We start from the raw sequence: 20,765 nt of genomic DNA on the forward strand, positions 1-20,765 counted from the left end.
GGCTACTATGAACACTAGTAAAGTACACATCAATAACATGTATATCATATATACTTTTGTTCACTTTGCCATCCTTCTTATCCGCCAAGTATTTGGGGCAGTTCCGCTTGTAGTGACCATTTCCTTTGCAGTAGAAGCACTCAGTTTCAGGCTTGGGTCTAGCTTTGGGCTTCTTCATGGGAGTGGCAACTTGCTTGCCATTCTTCTTGAAGTTCCCTTTTTTTCCCTTGCCCTTTTACTTGAAACTAGTGGTCTTGTCAATCATCAACGTTTGATGCTTTTCTTGATTTCTACCTTCGTCGATTTCAGCATCACGAAGAGCTCGGGAATCGTTTTCGTCATCCCTTGCATATTATAGTTCATCACGAAGTTCCAGTAACTTGGTGATAGTGACTAGAGAACTCTGACAATCACTATTTTATGTGGAAGATTAACTCCCACTTGATTCAAGCGATTGTAGTACTCAAACAATCTGAGCACATGCTCATTGGTTGAGCTATTCTCCTCCATCTTGTAGGCAAAGTACTTGTGAGAGGTCTCATACCTCTTAACTTGGGCATGAGTCTGAAATACCAATTTCAGCTCTTTGAACATCTTATCTTCTTCGTGGCGTTCAAAACATTTTTGAAGTCCCGGGTCTAAGCCGTAAAGCATGGTGCACTAAACTATCAAGTAGTTATCATTCCGAGCTTGCCAAACGTTCATAACGTCTGCATCTACTCCTGCAATAGGTCCGTCACCTAGCGGTGCATCAAGGACATAATTCTTCTGTGCAGCAATGAGGACAATCCTCAGATCACGGACCTGGTCCGCATCATTGCTACTATCATCTTTCAACATAGTTTTTCTCTAGGAACATATCAAAAAAAGGGAGCTACATCGCGAGCTATTGATCTACAACATAGTTATGCAAATACTATCAGGACTAAGTTCATGATAAATTAAGTTCAATTAATCATATTACTTAAGAACTCCCACTTAGATAGACATCCCTCTACTCATCTAAATGATCACGTGATCCATATCAACTAAACCATGTCCGATCGTCACGTGAGATGGAGTAGATTTCAATGGTGAACATCACTATGTTGATCATATCTACTATATGAGTCACGCTCGACCTTTCGGTCTCAGTGTTCCGAGGCCATATCTGCATATGCTAGGCTTGTCAAGTTTAACCCGAGTATTCTGCGTGTGCAAAACTGGCTTGCACCCACTGTATGTGAACGTAGAGCTTATCACACCCGATCATCACTTGGTGTCTCAGCACGAAGAACTGTCGCAATGGTGCATACTCAGGGAGAACACTTATACCTTGAAATTTTAGTAAGGGATCATCTTATAAAGCTACCGTCGTACTGAGCAAAATAAGATGCATACAAGATAAACATCACATGCAATCAAAATATGTGACATGATATGGCCATCATCATCTTGTGCCTTTGATCTCCATCTCCAAAGTACCGTCATGATCTCCATTGTCACCGGCATGACACCATGATCTCCATCATCTTGATCTCTATCAATCGTGTCGTCACATCGTCGTCTCGCCAACTCTTGCTTTTTCAACTATTTCTATCGCATAGCGATAAAGTAAAGCAATTACATGGCGCTGGCATCTTATGCAATAAAGAGACAATCATAAGGCTCCTGCCAGTTGCCGATAACTTTACAAAACATGATCATCTCATATAAAAATTTATATCTCATCACGTCTTGATCATATCACATCACAACATGCCCTGCAAAAACAAGTTAGACGTCTTCTACTTTATTGTTGCAAGTTTTACGTGGCTGCTACGGGCTTAGCAAGAACCGTTCTTACCTACGCATCAAAACCACAATGATTTTTCGTCAAGTGTGTTGTTTTAACCTTCAACATGGAACGGGCGTAGTCACACTTGATTCAACTGAAGTTGGAGAAACAGACACCCACTAGCCACCTGTGTGCGAAGCACGGCGGTAGAACTAGTCTCATGAACGCGGTCATGTAATGTCGATCTGGGCCGCTTCATCCAACAATACCGCCGAATCAAAGTATGACATGCTGGTAAGCAGTATGACTATTATCGCCCACAACTCTTTGTGTTCTACTCGTGCATATAACATCTACGCATAGACCTGGCTCGGATGCCACTGTTGGGGAACGTAGTATTTCAAAAAAATTCCTACAATCACGCAAGATCTATCTAGGAGAAGCATATCAATGAGCGGGGAGAGTGTGTCCACGTACCCTCGTAGACCGAAAGCGGAAGCGTTATATCAACGCGGTTGATGTAGTCGTATGTCTTCACGATCCGACCGATCCTAGCACTGAACGTACGGCACCTCCGTGTTCAACACACGTTCAGCTCGATGACGTCCCTCGTACTCTTGATCCAGTTGAGGCCGAGGGAGAGTTCCGTCAGCACAACGGCGTGGTGACGGTGATGATGAACTTACCGGCGCAGGGCTTCGCCTAAGCACTACAACGATATGACCGAGGTGTGTAACTGTGGAGGGGGCACCGCACACGGCTAAAAGATCAACTTGTGTGTCTTGACGTGCCCCCTTGGCCACGTATATAAAGGAGGGAGGAGGAGGAGGGCGGCCTAGGAGGGGCGCGCCTATAGGGGAGTCCAACTAGGATTCCCAATCCTAGTTGGAGTCCCCTTCCTTTTCCAAGAGGGGAGAGAGGGAAGGAGTAGGAGAGGGAGAAGGAAAGAGAGGGGGCGCCGCCCCCTCCCTAGTCCAATTTGGACTTGCCATGGGGGGCGCGTGGCCACCCTTTGAGGCCCTTCTCTCCTTTCCCGTATGGCCCATTAAGGCCCACTACTTCCCCCGACAAATTCCTGTAACTCTCCGGTACTCCGAAAAATACCCGAACCACTCGGAACCTTTCCGATGTCCGAATATAGCCTTCCAATATATCGATCTTTACGTCTCGACCATTTCGAGGCTCCTCGTCATGTCCGTGATCTCATCCGGGACTCCGAACAACCTTCGGTACATCAAATCACTTAACTCATAATACAAATCGTCATCGAACGTTAAGCGTGCGGACCCTACGGGTTCGAGAACTATGTAGACATGACCGAGACACATCTCCGGTCAATAACCAATAGCAGAACCTGGATGCTCATATTGGCTCCTACATATTCTACGATGATCTTTATCGGTCAAACCGCATAACAACATACGTTGTTCCCTTTGTCATCGGTATGTTACTTGCCCGAGATTCGATCGTTGGTATCACCATACCTAGTTCAATCTCGTTACCGACGAGTCTCTTTACTCGTTCTGTAATGCATCATCCCGCAACTAACTCATTAGTCACATTGCTTGCAAGGCTTATAGTGATGTGCATTACCGAGAGGGCCCAGAGATACCTCTCCGATACACGGAGTGACAAATCCTAATCTCGATCTATGCCAACCTAACAAACACCTTCGTAGACACCTGTAGAGCATCTTTATAATCACCCAGTTACGTTGTGACTTTTGATAGCACACAAGGTGTTCCTCCGGTATTCGGGAGTTGCATAATCTCATAGTCAGAGGAACATGTATAAGTCATGAAGAAAGCAATAGCAATAAAACTCAACAATCATAATGCTAAGCTAACGGATGGGTCTTGTCCCGTTCATCAAATGACAACACATGTCTATGGTCAGGAAACATAACCATCTTTGATTAACGAGCTAGTCAAGTAGAGGTATACTAGGGACACTCTCTTTTGTCTATGTATTCACATGTACTAAGTTTCCGGTTAATACAATTCTAGCATGAATAATAAACATTTATCATGATATAAGGAAATATAAATAACAACTTTGCTATTTCCTCTAGGGCATATTTCCTTCAAGCCCCTCACTCAAAATTGGTCGGTAAAGCTACCTATTGTTCATATAGGGGTGGTGATGTAGACTGTCCTTCATGGTCAACATCCTCCGGTATATCTCGTAGCTTACGTAGGCATCCTTTGTTGCGTAGAGTAGGTGCTCTTCTGAAAGTGGCTTCCATTCCCAATAGTCATGGAATCGTTCTGGGAATGTTGTCTTCACATTGCTGTAATAGCGATATATGATCGTTGCTGCGAGGTCCTCATCGGGAATTATGATGCATTCCTTGAAAAGAGCCTTCTTGTCTCCTCTAATGTCTAGTCCAGCGAAGGTTATTCCTCTATGTTCCAAGAAATCTTTGAGCATTGCACACGGCACCTTGGACATGCACAAGTGGTAGACAAGACATGCTTGCGCATTGATAGTTGCATGAGGGCGGTACACAGTCGCTGATAAAAATTGTGTCGGGTGTACTTAAGGTACAAGCCGACAAACTTGTACTTCCCCCCTCTGAGGCATTGTTCGTACATGGCGATGGTTCTCTCCAATGTTTTAGGATCATTGGTGTATACTAATTTTAGCAAGGTCTTGCCATGGGCTTCTACGTGTTGTTCTTCCGTTGTTTGTTTTTTGTCCATGGTGGCAAGGAGAGGTGGAAAGGGAACGGGTGGTTTGGCCTGGCGAATAGAAGCGCAGGCGAAGGAGAGAAAGGGGGTGTGACAACAATTGATGGTGGCTTGACCACTTTGAAGTGAAAATTTGGCGATCGTTGATGATAATTTTTACAATGAGAGAGGAAGTTGGATGAAAAAATACAACCAATGTGTCTTGTGTTGTTACCGGGATAGTGGATGGTTGGTGACCGTTTATATTCAGTACACCGGGCACATTCCGTGTACTGTCGGTGATCGGTGAGGAGATCGCTCGGTAGGGCACCACCAAACTAATAGACAGACATAGAGAGGGCCCACTAGGGCAACCAAACTGTCAGGTTGCTAGAAAGCTCGGCCATACCCCCTATAGCAAATGACTTCAAACCATCATAACTGGCCATGCAACACACAGTCACATATCCATCTAACAAACAACACATAGGCACAATGCACTAACCAGCTAGCCTTGACAACGTACAACAGCCGGGTGGACAAACAGACTCCACTCTGGTAAACAAACAACCATTGGGCAAATAGTTCATTCTGTTATGGTTGTGGTAGCGACTATTGTGCATTGCGCGAGTTGTTTGGAGAGGGTTGTTGATGCTCTATGCATCTCCTCTAGACATCAGTGTGTTTTCCCCATTGGTCATTACTTTCACCATCGGCTTGACATACTGCTATTGTCCTCACGCCTCTCAGCTACCGTGCACTCCATTTAGCGGGTAAAGGATCGTTTGTCTCGGATCTTGATGGGCATAAACGTACATGGTGGGTGGGCATGAGATAGGATGGGTAATGACTGCCTGAGCTTTATCGTGGGGGTCCCTTTGACTTCTTCTCCCCAGTCCGCGCCTTGCACAGATGGTGGGCAACTGGGCATGCGATGTGAGATGGGGCGCTAGCTCAAGAAACCCCTCGTGACTCGTGGAACATGTGTACACATGCACATCGCAAGGCTAGAGCATCCGGCTCCTAACACTTCTCTCACCCCCTCCCCCCACCGCGGCACGGCTGTGGGCTGGGAAATCCGAGCACGCTGCATTGAAAAGTCTGAGCGAACATACATGGGGCGCTCTCTCACGCAAGTCATACCTGGATTATGCATCGATTAGAAGGCGTTGTACATGGGAGTAAACAACAACTGACTCCCATCGCATGTTGGACCGACAAAAAGATGGATAGAGTGGTGTCCTGAAGTTGGAAGCTTGTATTTGTTCTATTTAGTGACCTTTTGGTAGTAATTGTTCTTCTGAAAGTTGTAATAAGTCCCATGACAATGATGGCCCTATATGCGCACTCTGTTTATCAGTCAGACTTGAGTTGTGTGATGTTTCTAAACTCCTAAACTATGTTTCTTGGGGTCTTCCACTTGGATTTGCTATGAATCAACTCAGATAACATTTTTGTTTTGCAATGGCTAAAAGCCGGAATGTATTAAATTGGAATGTGGGAGGCATTAATGATAGGAACAAATGGCTAGCTTTGAGAAACAAAATTGAAGAATCAAACTGCTCTGCTAGCTTTCCTCGAGAGACCAAGAGAGAAGCTTTTCATTTGCAATACTTAAGGAACTTTTGCCCTAGTAGATTCAATAAATTTGACTTTGTTCCTTCTGTGGGTGCTTCAGGGGCAGGGGGTCATGGTCATTTGGTCTGATGTTATGTTCCAAGGCACAACTGAATTTAAGAATGAATTTTCTATTTCTATACAGTTCATTTCAGTGCACAATAGTGATTCTTGGATTATCACTAACATTTATGGCCCTTGCCGGTCTGAATCAAGAACTTTGTTCCTTGATTGGTTCCAAAACATTGAAATGCATGATGATGTGGATGGTTAGTTATTGGAGAGTTCAATTATGTCAGCTATCCTGAGAACAGAAACAAGGAGGGTTGGTTGCTTTACTGGCATGAATTTTTTTAATGCAGCCATTAGTGAGTTAGCTCTTGTGGAAATTTCACTTAAAGGCAGGAAGTTCACTTGGAGCAACATGTAAGATGCTCCTTTTAGAGAAACTAGACTGGGCGTTTACTTTTGAAGCATGGACTTTGCACTACCCAAGTGCAATGAATATCCCTCTTGCAAAACCCATCTCTGATCATGTTCCTTCTGTGATCCGGATTTGTACCTCCATCCCCAAATCCAAAATATTCATATTTGAGAACTTCTGGTTGCAACACCCAGGATTCATGGATACTGTCAGGGGCATTTGGCAGCAGCAGGTTGATGACGTGGCCTCTACCAGGAGACTAACAACAAAATTTAAGAGACTAAGAAAGGGATTAAAGATTTGGGCAAGAAATATTCCTGGTCTAGCATCAACAAAACAACTAATACTGTTATTCTATTTTTTTGATATACTAGGGGAATTCAGGTGGCTTGATGTTGTGGAGGATAATGCTAGAACTTCATTAAAATAACACCTTCTCATCCTATTAAACTGTCAGCAAATATACGGGAAATAGAGAGGTACTATGAAGTGGGCCAAGTTTGGAGAGATTAACTCTAAATTTCTACAAGCCAAAGCCACCTTAAAATCTAGACAATCACGTATCCTCACTGAAAGATGATAATGGGTTTGATTATCATGACCACCATGCCAAATCTGCAGTTCTTTGGAAGGCTTTCAAGCTTAGACTTGGCACTTCAGTCCAAACTCATAATCTGCTCAATCTGGATTCTCTCATATGGTAGAGAACATTTGGGTTGTTTTTTTAGGGGAAGATTTGGGTTTTCTGGAAGCTCCTTTCTCTATAGCATAGATTGATGATGTGGTCAAGAAGCTACCTTCTAACAAATCTCCTGGGCCAGATGGTTTTAATACTAATTTTATCAAAATTTGCTGGCACATCATTGCTAAAGACTTCTACGGTCTTATTGAGGATTTTTTTGCATGAAAATACCAACATGCAAAGTATTAACTCGTCTTTCATCACTCTGATTCCAAAGATTGACACTCCTATGACTGCAAGTGATTAGACTTATTTCCTTGCTCAACTGCTCAATCAAAATCATTACTAAGATTTTGGCCAACAGACTGCAGCAAATAATTCTTAAACGTCTTCATGCAAATCGATATGGTTTCCTTAGAACAAGATATATTCAGGACTGCCTTACATGGGCTTATGAGTACATCAATCAGTGCCAACAGTCTGCCAAAGAGATCATTATTCGAAAAGGCTTTTGGCATGATTGAGCATCAAACTATAAAGCAAATTCTAGTTGCAAAAGGTTTTGGTCCTAAGTGGCTTAAGTGGATGGAGATGATTTCCTTTTCTGGTTATTTTGATGTTTTACTTAATGGTGTCGCTGGAAAACGGTTTAGTGGAGGAGAAGGGTTAGGCAGGGTGATCCTCTCTCACCTTTGCTCTTTGTTTTGGCAGCTGATCTCCTTCAATATATATGTAATGAAGCTATGAACCAAACCCTCATTCAACACCCTTGGTAAGACTTTCCAGTAATACAGGACGCTGATGACATTGTAATCATGATGCTTGCTTGCACTGTTCAACTTCAGCGACTCCAGAATCTTCTTACACACTTGACAATCTTCTCAGGCCTCGGAATAACCTATATCAAATCCTTTATGCTGCCCATCAATGTGCCACCTGCTAAGCTGCAATTGTTGCTTGGCTGTGCTCTGGGAACCTTCCCTTTTACTTATTCAGGCCTTCTCCTAGGCACATCCAAACCAAGAGTGAAGATTTTGTTCCCATCCTAAAAGGAACCGCCAAGAGGCCCTCTGGCTGCTCAACATTCCTGTCCTATGCGGAAAAGCTGCAGTTGATCAAATCAGTTTTTACCAGCGTGCCAACTTTTTTTTATGTGCACTTCGGAACTGCCTAAATCTGTTCGGTAACTTAACAAGTACCTTAAACATTGCTTCTGGAGAAAGTATGGCATGGAGGATAGAGGTTCTGCCTTAATTGCTTGGAAAAAGGTCTGCCAAGGGGAAAATGAGGATGGCTTTGGAGTTTTGAACATTGAGACACATAACAAGGCTCTGTTTATGAAGCATTTGCACAAGTTTTTCAATCAACATGATCTGCCCTGGGTCAAACTTATTTGGGAGTCCTACTGTACCAATGATGGTGGGGGTCTTTTTGGTGGAGGAGTGTGTTGAAGCTCATGCCCCGTTTCAAGTATGTCACACACTCTGATATTGGACACGATGTACCATTCTTCTCTGGTCAGACAAGTGGAATGCTCAATCATGTGCTGGCTTATTCCCAGAACTTCACTCATTTGCTATCAGTGAGCACACATACTTCAAGCAAGCTGCTCATTGCCAAGATTTAGGTGACCTTTTTCATAGGCATGTTTCCCTACAAGCTTTCAATCAGTTTGAACAGCTCCAGGCTCTGATTCAACACATCCAGCTGGGGGATGGAAAAGACAAAGGGGGTTACCCTTGGAAAAGCCCTTCATACTCTGCCAATCAGATGTACAAAACATGAGAATTCAACCTCCAGCTCATGAGATATTTGGTCAACTTTGGAGATGTGCTGCCATTTTGAGATACAAATACAAAATCTTCTTGTTGATGCTGCATGACAGATTAAATACTAGAGACTTACTCTAGAGAAAATCTTTTTGACTTCCATCCTACTGCTGCCCACTTTGCTCCAACCAGCGTTTAGAAACTGCTTTTCACCTCTTCTGGGATTGCCCTTTTGCATTGACATGTTGGGATTCCCTTATTCAGAACATAAGAGGCACCTCTGTTCTGTTGGATATTCAGCTGGCCACCAGTGCACTACCAAGAAGCATTGCTATGGAAATTCTAGTTATGTGTTGCTGGAATATTTGGACCCAAAGGAACAGCAAAACTTTTAAGAACATCACTCCCAGTATCCTTTCTTGGAAGACACACCTTAAGCAGGCCCTCCAGATTATTTGCTACAGGATTAAAGAAGGCAATTTGCAAGTTTTGAAAGACTGGACTGATAGGCTTCTGTAACGTTTGCGTTTTTCTCAATTTTTCCTAGACAAGGAATTGGCTGACCCTGTGGTCATTAGGTCTTAGTTTTCATTTTGCTTAGTTTGTATACATTTTTTTATTAGTGAAAATACCGTAGACCAATAGTTCTACAGTTCAGGTTTAAAAAAAAATGACTGTTGCTTATCTTAGTGAGCCGAAATTGTTTGCCAAACAATATATTAATGTTTTAGTTAGCTTATACCAAGTTGGATCTCAAATATACTGGATAGCACACCTACCTTATTGAAGAACTTCAAAAGTTACCTCTAATACAACGTTTCTATGACATCTTCATAGTTTCACCATTTTACCAGTGTGAAACCTTATAATAGTTACGAATATTGCTCAAGTAGTGTGTAAGTTCATACATGAAATTCCCAAAATCTAAGCAAACAATTGGAGATGTAGAAGCTAATCTTCTGTTACTATGCAAATATTGTACACCTAAATTCAGAGTCTCCTCCCCCAAGACGGGGGAGACATGTGGGGGCTGACCAGCAAGCCACATTTTGAGGTTGATAAAGAGACCTGTTTCTTCGGTCCGCTGGTGGCGCTGAAATTCACCTGTTTCGTCAGGCTTCCCCGCCCTGACGGAAAAAAATTAGCGATTTTTCACGTTGATTCCACTCATTCTACACTGTGTCTTCCTCTCGAACTGAGCTAAACCTCACAAACATTCAGCGCAATCTGTAAATTATGGGAAAAACATGCCATGTGAACTCACTCCATTAAAGAGAACCATAGTTATTACACTACATGCCTACTAATCCCAGTATAGCAGCAAGATTAGGCAGTATGTCAGGTTATACACTAGACTCTAAGGCCATGGGTCTACATCATAATAAGTTAATGTGTTTTCCGGTTAAAGTGCCATGCAAACTGATCAACAGCCACCATTGCCCGTGAAGCCGAACCGACTGAACCATCATACCTATGCATCAATAACAATTGTGAATCAAATTAATTCTGGCAGATCAAGCTGTATACTAAGAACGCTTAGAGGAATCCTGATAAATGATTTCAGTAAAGAAAAAGTTGAACAAGGGGATACGTACATAGAGACTAACAAGTATGCTCCAATCTGCATAATTATAACTCCTTCACCTCCTGGCTGTGTCGTGTTAACGCAACGAGCAGAAAACCAGTGCTCGTGGATTGAGGTGACCACATCTAGAAATTTATAACTTGCAATCACAAAATTGCTGGAGATAACGAAGTAACTCGGCTTAACTGTCCCTAAATCAATGAGCAAGATTTAGGCTCATAATGTGAGAGACTCACATTGGTTTGATCCAATAGAAAAGAATTCCGTCTGCAGATTATTCCTTCTAAAGAAGTCCATGGACGGCTGCAGATCAACAGCAGTAAATTTTGCTCCCTCTTGCTCTGCTCTGGACATTTAAAAAAGATTGTGAATTCAAAATTCTACAACTTCAACATTCGTGTATGTTAGTGAACAGGGTTTTGCATATCTTTGGCACTAAGATCTCTGTCACATCTGTGATTCAGGCATTAAACTCCATACGGAAGAATGTATCCCCAAATTCAGTTTATCAAATGCATCTTCCGGTAGCTATGGATGGAAATAATAACGATGTTAAACTACAAAGTTGCTAAATGCATCAACCAAGAAACGGTGCCAGTTTCAGATGAACCAATGACATTACTACCATATTCATCTGGAACGGTCTAATAACTAACTAAATAACCGAACAGCTTCCATCAGAAACATACACGACCGCGTGGGAAAATTCATTAACACCATTCTGCAGTACAATTGCCAGTATTGAAGATTATTTAGCCACCAAGGAAATGCCCATCAAATTGCCCGAGCCGGCTTTGTGCTTCCTATGGGGAAAAAACAAATTGCCCGTGCTACCGGTGTTTGGGACGATACTTACACCATGGGGAAGAGGCGAGATGGTCCTGTCGGATCGTAGTTGAGCAGCAGCGCCGCCTTGATCGGCATCCCTTCAAGAGGATGGGGATTATAGTTCAAACGAGAGAGCAGAAACAGTAGCGAAGTGGGAGGGAAAGGAAAGGAGGACAGACCGGAAGATCCGACATGCTTCCCGGTCCACTTCTCCCACGCCCGGCGCGCCGATGTCCAGTCCGCAGCCATGAGAGAAGTGGCATCCACCGCGGCGTGTAGGCTGCGCTTCGCAAAGGCGGCGGGCGACGGACGGCGGAGGAGACAACGTCGGGACTGCGTGCCGGAAGGAAAGCCCCGAGTTGTGGGGTTTTTTGTGCATTGGTCCAGGCCCAGCCCAGGTAGCCTAAAAAAATGTGTATACGAAAAAAAAAGACCCAGGTAACTTATCATGAGGTTTTCCCCCTCTGGGTAGGGTTTTCCCTTCCTCTCGTCGCCTCACTGACATTGAGTAGTTTTCTCCTCGTCCTCCGCTGATCACGACCGGAGTCTGCTCAGGCTGACAGGGTGGTCCTGGACCACTGCCCGGCCTTGGTTTTGATGTCGGTTTAAATCATGGGGTGGCGAGGGTGTGAAACAACGGATTGTCTCACTAGATTGGATCGACAAGACTGACCATCAAGGGAGGATGGATTTGCATTTGGTTCAAAGGGGAAGGGCAAACTCAAGTACATGATGCATGACTAGGTTCGACAACCCGTCTGAATGTTTGACTTCCCGGACAAAATATGCCTCTAGTAGTTTGGACAACTTTTCTCCAATAGCCTGACGCTTGGATTCCGAGGATCTGCGTAACGCAGGTTCGGTAAACCTTAAGGTCATCCACTTGAGGGAGAATTGCTACTTTCTACAATCCTCACACTTGGGGGCCCAACGCATTTCTACTAGAGAGGAAAAAATAGCATGCGAAGGACAGGGACCATGGCGGATGGTGCTTCGGGAATGGCTTAGGGCGCGGTCTAGAGGGGCAAAGAGGGCTCGCGCAAGCGAAGGTAGAGGAGGATGGAGATGGGGAACCCTAGGCGCCAGGGCTACTTTATCTGGTTGGAGCGAGTGGTATGGGCGACCATCGGTGTGGCCATGGTCGATGTGGACATGGCATATGGGCGTCATACAGGAGGTTGGGGATGACCTAAGGAGATGGCCCGAGTTGGTCCGTGCAGTGCAGTGTTGGCTGCTAATACGAATTGGGCCGACCCATGAAGAATGAGGAGAGAGACTCTGAAATTTCTGCTTTTATTATTTAGGTAATTGCACGTCCGTTGCAATGGAAAAGCATATTGTTGTGATTTAATATTAACTGTGTCTACCATATACCTTTAAAATCCTTATGCACACCATGTGGCATTTGCATAAATATTCCCCATCGAAATTTCAAGCTAATAATAATGTGCATAAATAACTTTCTGTTGTGACAAAATCTGCGATGATTTCAAACTTGCAGCTTGCTTTCTATGTTTCTTACTTTGTAATGTTATCTCATTCCCTCATTCCCCTTGGATACAAAGTATACTGATGGACGATACCATTTGTCTAGAGCTTAAAACGAATATATGTAGATGGAACCACAGCCTAATTCTCTCTGGTGATACGCCATGCATCATCCATTTTTCGCTCTTCTCTTGGGGCTGCAGAAAATGAAAGCAAAAGAAAATGGCTTATCCAGTGGCATGTTAGTCCTATATTTGGACTAAAATGAAGGCATTTGGAAGCATTGGTTAATGATAATATTCAAAATAACATGAAGCTGCAAGCAATGTTTGTGTAAAACCTAAGGGCTTCTCCAATGGCAACTCGCAAAAATCCTCTCATATTCGTCCACGGACAGGGGGGATCAATCCACGGACACGGATGCGAGAGGCAGCCAACTAACTGTAGCCGCATACATTTTCACCACAACTCGAACCAACCGAACGAAATTCATTCAAACAAGTCCGGAATTCATATAAACACGGCTGGATTTCATATAAACATACCGGATTTTATATAAACATGACGGATTTCACTACAAATACATCAAAGCGGTCCTATGCGGGCTCTCGAGTATAATTAATACCTAATCTAAATGATCGCCGGCGTCCGGTTCCCGTCCCTAGCCATCGCCCCCGAGAACTGAAGCTTCATCGTCTCCAGTTCCACCTCGGTGCTCTCCAGCTCCGCCTCCGAAGCCCCGGGAACTGAAACTGTCTGCCTCGATGTCGCCGCCAGGCGACTAATCGACCGAAGATGCTCAGCCCACCAAGCTTGGCGTCGACGGGAGGGGAGGAAACAATGGCCTCCTGGGATGCAAGCGGCGGCGACCTATCGTGCACTACTCTTCCTCGCTACCCGCGGCATCCGTGGACATGTCGGCTTCTTCGTGGTCATGGCGCCGGGGAGCGGCCTCCTCGTCGTCGGTGTCGCCGAACAATGCCTTACCCGCCTCCTCGTCGCACTCCTTGCCGGCGGCCGCCACCTCCACCACCCTTTGCTGGTACCGCCAGCGGGCAAGGTGGATCTCGCGGGTAGAGCGGTAGGACTCGAGCAGTGCCTCCTGCTCCACGTTCGGCGCGACCGCCCTGCCGGCGGCGACCTGCTCCTCCGCCTGCAGATGCTCTTAGAGGAGGTTGTGGTTGTAGTTGACGTCGGCCTGCGCCTACCGGAACTGCTCCTCGCGCTCCTCCGGCACCATGTCCATATAATGGGCACAAGCCTCGCCGATGGTCATGGGGCAATGCACTGCGCGAGGGTGGAGTGGAGGAGGAGTGTTCCATAGAGGAAGAGGAGGGTGGCACTGGCTTGTCGGAGGAGGCGTCCTCCATTTGCACGTCCTTCGACTGCCTGCTGGCCTGCCAGTCGGTAGCAATGGTGACCTGGCCTTCTTCTGCTCTAACGCCAGCCCGTCCCAGAGAGCTTTGGAGGCAGAGGGATCCATGGCGAGGAGTGGTGCGGAGAGGGACACGACTGTGGCTATGGTCGGGGCACTGGGGCAACGGTTTATATAGCATCGATGGGCAGTAGAGGGACGTGTTGGGAATCGTTGCATGGAAAACAAAAAATTGTCTATGCACACGCAGTGATCTATCCATGGAGATGCATAGCAACGAGGGGGAGAGTGTGTCTACGTACCCTCGTAGACCATAAGCGGAAGCGTTTCTCAACGCGGTTGATGTAGTCGAACTTCTTCGTGCTTCAACTGATCAAGTACCGAATGCACGGCACCTCCGTGTTTTGCACATGTTCAGCTCGGTGACGTCCCTTGCCTTCTTGATCCAGCAAGACGTCGAGGTAGTAGATGAGTTCCGTCAGCACGAAGCATGGTGACGGTGATGGTGAAGTGATCTCCCCAGGGCTTCGCCTAAGCACTACGAAAATATGACTGGGGGTGTAAACGGTGGAGGGGGCGCCGCACACGGCTAGGCAATTGTCTGGTGTGTGCTAGGGGTGCCCCCCCCCCATATATATAGGTGGGAGGGGGAGGGAGGCAGCCAGGAGGTGCCCAAGTAGGCCGAATCCTACTTGGGGTCTCGCCATGGCCGGTGCCCCCCTGCCTTATTTGCCGGAGGGGGAAGGAAAGAGGAGGGAGGAGGGAGGGAAGGGGGAGGCCGAATCCCCCCTTTCCTTCTCCCTTCCCTTCTTTCCTTCTCCTCTGGTTCGACCCATATGGGGGGCGCACCAGCCCCTTGTGGCTGGTGCGTTTCCCCTCTTGGCCCATAAGGCCCATATATTTTGCCGAGGGTGCCCGGAACCCCTTCCGGTGACCCGATATGTACCCGGTACCCTCAGGAACACTTCCGGTGTCCGAATACTATCGTCCTATATATCAATATTTACTTCTCGGCCATTTTGAGACTCCTCGTCACGTCTGTGATCTCATCAGGGACTCCGTACAACTTTCGGTCACCAAATAACATAACTCATATAATACAATATCGTCATTGAACGTTAAGCGTGCGGACCCTACGGGTTTGAGAACTATGTAGACATGACCGAGACACCTCTCCGATCAATAACCAATAGCGCCTGGATGCCCATATTGGCTCCTACATATTTTACGAAGATCTTTATCGGTCGAACCATTATGCCAACATACGTAATTCCCTTTGTCCATCGGTATGTTACTTGCCCGAGATTCGATCATCGGTATCTGTATACCTAGTTCAATCTCGTTACCGGCAAGTCTCTTTACTCTATCCGTAATACATCACCTCGTAACTAACTCCTTAGTCATTCTCTTGCAAGCCTATGATGTGTATTACCAAGAGGGCCCAGAGATATCTCTTCGATACTTGGAGTGACAAATCCTAATCTCGATCTATGCCAACTCAACAAACACCTTCGGAGATACCTGTAGAGATTCTTTATGATCACCCGGTTACATTGTGACGTTTGATAGCACACAAGGTATTCCTCCGGTATCCGAGAGTTATATAATCTCATAGTCGAAGGAATATGTATTTGACATGAAGAAAGCAATAGCAATAAACTGAACAATCATAATGCTAAGCTAACGGATGGGTCTTGTCCATCACATCATTCTCCTAATGATGTGATCCCGTTATCAAATGACAACACATGTCCATGGTTAGGAAACTTTAACCATCTTTGATCAACGAGCTAGTCTAGTAGAGGCTTACTAGGGACACGGTATTTGTTTATGTATTCACACATGTATTTAAGTTTCCTATCAATACAATTCTAGCATGAATAATAAACCTTTATCATGAATAAGGAAATATAAAATAACGACTTTATTATTGCCTCTAGGGCATATTTCCTCCAGTCTCCCACTTGCACTAGAGTCAATAATCTAGTTCACATCGCCATGTGATTAACACCCATAGTTCACATCGACATGTGACCAATACCCAAAGAGTTCACTAGAGTCAATAATCTAGTTCACATCACCATGTGATTAACACCCAAAGAGTACTAAGGTGTGATCATGTTTTGCTTGTGAGAGAAGTTTAGTAATTGGGTCTGCCACATTCAGGTCCTTATGTATTTCGCAAATTTCTATGTCTACAATGCTCTGCATGGAGCTATTCTAGCTAATTGCTCCCAGTGTCAATACGTATCCAGATTGTGACTCAGAGTCATTTGGATCGGTGTAAAAGTTTACATCGACGTTACTCTTTACGACGAACTCTTTATCACCTCCATAACCGAGAAATATTTCCTTAGTCCTCTAAGGATAATTTTGATCGTTGTCTAGTGATCTACTCCTGGATCACTATTGTACCCCCTTGCCAAACTCATGGCAAGGTATACAACAGGTTTGGTACACATCATGGCATACTTTATAGAACCTATGGCTGAGGCATAGGGAATGACTTTCATTCTCCCTCTATCTTCTGTCGTGGTCGGGCTTTGAGTCTTACTCAACTTCACACCTTACAATACCGGCTCGAACTCCTTCTTTGAATGATCCATTTTGAGCTCCTTCAAAATCTTGTTAATGAATGTACTCATTGAAAACCTTATCAAGCGTCTTGATCTATCTCTATAGATCTTGATGCCCAATATGTAAGCAGCTTCACCGAGGTCTTTCATTGAAAAATTCTTATTCAAGTATCCTTTTATGTTATCCAGAAATTCTACATCATTTCCAATCAGCAATATGTCATCCACATATAATATCAGAAATGCTATAGAGTTCCACTCACTTTCTTGTAAATACATGCTTCGCCGTTAGTCTGTCCATATGCTTTGATCACCTCATCAAAGCGTATATTCCAGCTCCGAGATTCTTGCACCAGTCCATAGATGAATCGCTGGAGCTTGCACACTTTGTTAGCACCTTTAGGATCGACAAAACCTTCTGGTTGCACCATATACAACTCTTCTTTAAGAAATCCATGAAGGAATGCCGTTTTGACGTCCATTTGCCAGATTTCATAATTATAAAATGCGGCAATTGCTAACATGATTCGGACTGACTTAAGCATTGCTACGGGTGAGAAGGTCTCATCGTAGTCAACCCCTTGAACTTGTTGAAAACCTTTTGAGACAAGTCGCGCTTTGTAGATGGTGACATTACTATCAGTGTATGTCTTCTTCTTGAAGATTCATTTATTCTCAATGGCTTGCCGATCATCAGGCAAGCCCACCAAAGTCCAAACTTTGTTCTCATACATGGATCCTATCTCAGATTTCATGGCCTCAAGCCATTTGTTGGAATCTGGGCTTATCATAGCTTCTTCATAGTTCGTAGGTTCGCCATATAGTCTAATAACATGACTTCTTGGACAGGATTACCGTACCACTTTGGTGCGAAACATGCCCCGTTCGACCTACAAGGTCCAGTAGTAACTTGATCCGAAGTTTCATGATCATCATCATTAGCTTCCTCTCTAGTTGGTATAGGCATCACATGAACGGTTTTCTCTGAGGCGCTACTTTCCAATTCGAGAGAAGGTACAATTACCTCATCAAGTTCTACTTTCCTCTGATTCACTTCTTTTGAGAGAAACTCCTTCTCTAGAAAGGACCCATTCTTGGCAACAAAGATCTTGCCTTTGGATCTGTGGTAGAAGGTGTACCCAATTGTTTCCTTAGGGTATCCTATGAAGACACACTTCTTCGATTTGGGTTCGAGCTTATCATGCTGAAGCCTTTTGACATAAGCGTCGCATCCCCAAACTTTTAAGAAACGACAACTTAGGTTTCTTTCCAAACCACAGTTCATACGGTGTCGTCTCAACGGATTTAGACGGTGCCCTATTTAACGTGAATGCGGCTGTCTCTAATGCATAACCCCAAAACGATAGTGGTAAATCGGTAAGAGACATCATAGAACGCACCATATCCAATAAAGTACGGTTATGACGTTCAGACACACCATTCGTTGTGGTGTTCCAGGTGGCATGAGTTGTGAAACAATTCCACATTGTTTTAAATGAAGGCCAAACTCATAACTCAAATATTTGCCTCCGCGATCAGATCGTAGAAATTTTATTTTCTTGTTACGATGATTCTCCACTTCACTCTGAAACTCTTTGAACTTCTCAAAGTTTTAGACTTGTGTTTCATCAAGTAGATATACCCATACCTACTCAAATCATCTGTGAAGGTTAGAAAATAACGATACCCGCCGCGTGCTTCAACACTCATCGGACCGCATACATCGGTATGTATTATTTCCAATAAGTCATTAGCTCGCTCCACTGTTCCGGAGAACGGAGTTTTAGTCATCTTTCCCATGAGGCATGGTTCGCAAGTATCAAATGATTCATAATCAAGTGATTCCAAAAGCCCATCTGCATGGAGTTTCTTCATGCGCTTTACACCAATATGACCTAAACGGGAGTGCCACAAGTATGTTGCACTATCATTATCAACTTTGCATCTTTTGGCATTAATATTATGAATATGTGTATCACTACAATCGAGATTCAATAAACCATTCACATTGGGTGTATGACCATAGTAGGTTTTATTCATGTAATTAAGCAGAACAACAATTATTCTCTGACTTAAATGAATAACCGTATTGCAATAAACATGATCCAATCATATTCATGCTCAACTCAAACACAAAATAACTTTTATTTAGGTTAAACACTAATCCCGAAGGTAGAGGGAGTGTGCGATGGTGATCGTATCATCCTTGGAATCACTTCCAACACTCATCGTCACCTCGCCCTTAACTAGTCTCTTTTTATTCTATAACTCCTGTTTTGAGTTATTAATCTTAGGAACTGAACCGGTATCAAATACCCAGGGGCTATTGCGAACACTAGTAAGGTACACATCAATAACATGTATATCAAATATACTTTTGTTTACTTTGCCATCCTTCTTATCCGCCAAATACTTGGGGCAGTTCTGCTTCCATTAACCAGTCCCTTTGCAGTAGAAGCACTCAGTTTCAGGCTTGGGTCCAGCTTTGGGCTTCTTCCCGGGAGTGGCAACTTGCTTGCCATTCTTCTTGAAGTTCCCCTTCTTTCCCTTTCCCTTTTTCTTGAAACTAGTGGTCTTGTTAACCATCAACACTTGATGCTCCTTCTTGATTTCTACCTCTGCATTTTGAGCATTGCGAAGAGCTCGGGAATTGTCTTGTCCATCCCTTGCATATTATAGTTCATCATGAAGCCTTTGTAGCTTGGTGGCAGTGATTGAAGAACTCTGTCAATAACACTATCATTTGGAAGATTAACTCCCAGCTGAGTCAAGTGATTATGATACCCAGACATTTTGAGTATGTGTTCACTGACAGAACTGTTCTCCTCCATCTTGCAGCTATAAAACTTGTTAGAGACTTCATATCTCTCAACTTGGGCATTTGATTGAAATATTAACTTCAACTCTTGGAACATCTCATATGCTCCATGACGTTCAAAACGTCTTTGAAGTCCTGATTCTTAGCTATAAAGCATGGCACACTGAACTATCGAGTAGTCATCAGATCGAGCTTGCCGGACGTTCAAAACATCAGCATCTGCTCCTGCGGCAGGCCTTTCCCCTAGCGGTGCATCAAGGACATAATTCTTCTGTGCAGCAATGAGGATAATCCTCAAGTTACGGACCCAGTCTTTGTAGTTGCTACCATCATATTTCAACTTAGCTTTCTCTAGGAACGCATTAAAATTAAGGGGAACGGTAGCACGGGCCATTGATCTACAACATAGATATGCAAATACCATCAGGACTAAGTTCCTGATAAATTAAGTTTAATTAATCAAATTACTTAAGAACTCCCACTTAGATAGACATCCCTCAAGTCATCTAAACGATACGTGATCCAAATCAACTAATCCATGTCCGATTTGAAGTAAATATGCCCTAGAGGCAATAATAAAGTTGTTATTTATATTTCCTTATATCATGATAAATGTTTATTATTCATGCTAGAATTGTATTAACCGGAAACTTAGTACATGTGTGAATACATAGACAAACAGAGTGTCCCTAGTATGCCTCTACTCAACTAGCTCGTTAATCAAAGATGGTTAAGTTTCCTAGCCATAGACATGTGTTGTCATTTGATGAACGGCATCACATCATTAGAGAATGATATGATGGACAAGACCCATCCGTTAGCTTAGCACTATGGTCGTTTAGTTTATTGCTATTGCTTTCTTCATGACTTATACATGTTCCTATGACTATGAGATTATGAAACTCCCGAACACCGGAGGAACACTTAGTGTGCTATCAAACGTCACAACGTAACTGGGTGATTATAAAGATGCTCTACAGGTGTCTCCGATGGTGTTTGTTGAGTTGGCATAGATCGAGATTAGGATTTTTCACTCCGATTGTCGGAGAGGTATCTCTGGGCCCTCTCGGTAATGCACATCACTATAAGCCTTGCAAGCAATGTGACTAATGAGTTAGTTGTGGGATGATGCATTACGGAACGAGTAAAGAGACTTGCTGGTAACGAGATTGAACTAG

The 20,765-nt window shown here is 44.0% G+C and overlaps 1 protein-coding gene across 2 annotated transcripts; it reads right to left on the reverse strand.

The window, feature by feature from the left end:
* Positions 1-10,151: 10,151 nt before the first annotated feature.
* LOC109759785 (uncharacterized) lies at positions 10,152-11,715 on the reverse strand. Of its 2 annotated transcripts, XM_020318628.4 has the most exons (5): positions 11,510-11,711; positions 11,359-11,428; positions 10,739-10,848; positions 10,513-10,627; positions 10,152-10,388 (listed from the first exon to the last, which is right to left on the reverse strand). In XM_020318628.4, the coding sequence occupies exons 1-5, from the start codon at positions 11,577-11,579 to the stop codon at positions 10,304-10,306; spliced, it is 450 nt and encodes a 149-aa protein (XP_020174217.1). In that variant the 5' UTR covers positions 11,580-11,711; the 3' UTR covers positions 10,152-10,303. The 2 variants fall into 2 exon arrangements, with proteins under 2 accessions (XP_020174217.1, XP_040257720.1); XM_040401786.2 differs by lacking the exon at positions 11,359-11,428 and having other exon boundaries at positions 11,510-11,715.
* Between the last annotated feature and the right edge of the window lie 9,050 nt (positions 11,716-20,765).

Source organism: Aegilops tauschii, chromosome 1 (genome assembly GCF_002575655.3).
Source record: "Aegilops tauschii subsp. strangulata cultivar AL8/78 chromosome 1, Aet v6.0, whole genome shotgun sequence".
NCBI classification, from domain to species: domain Eukaryota; kingdom Viridiplantae; phylum Streptophyta; class Magnoliopsida; order Poales; family Poaceae; genus Aegilops; species Aegilops tauschii.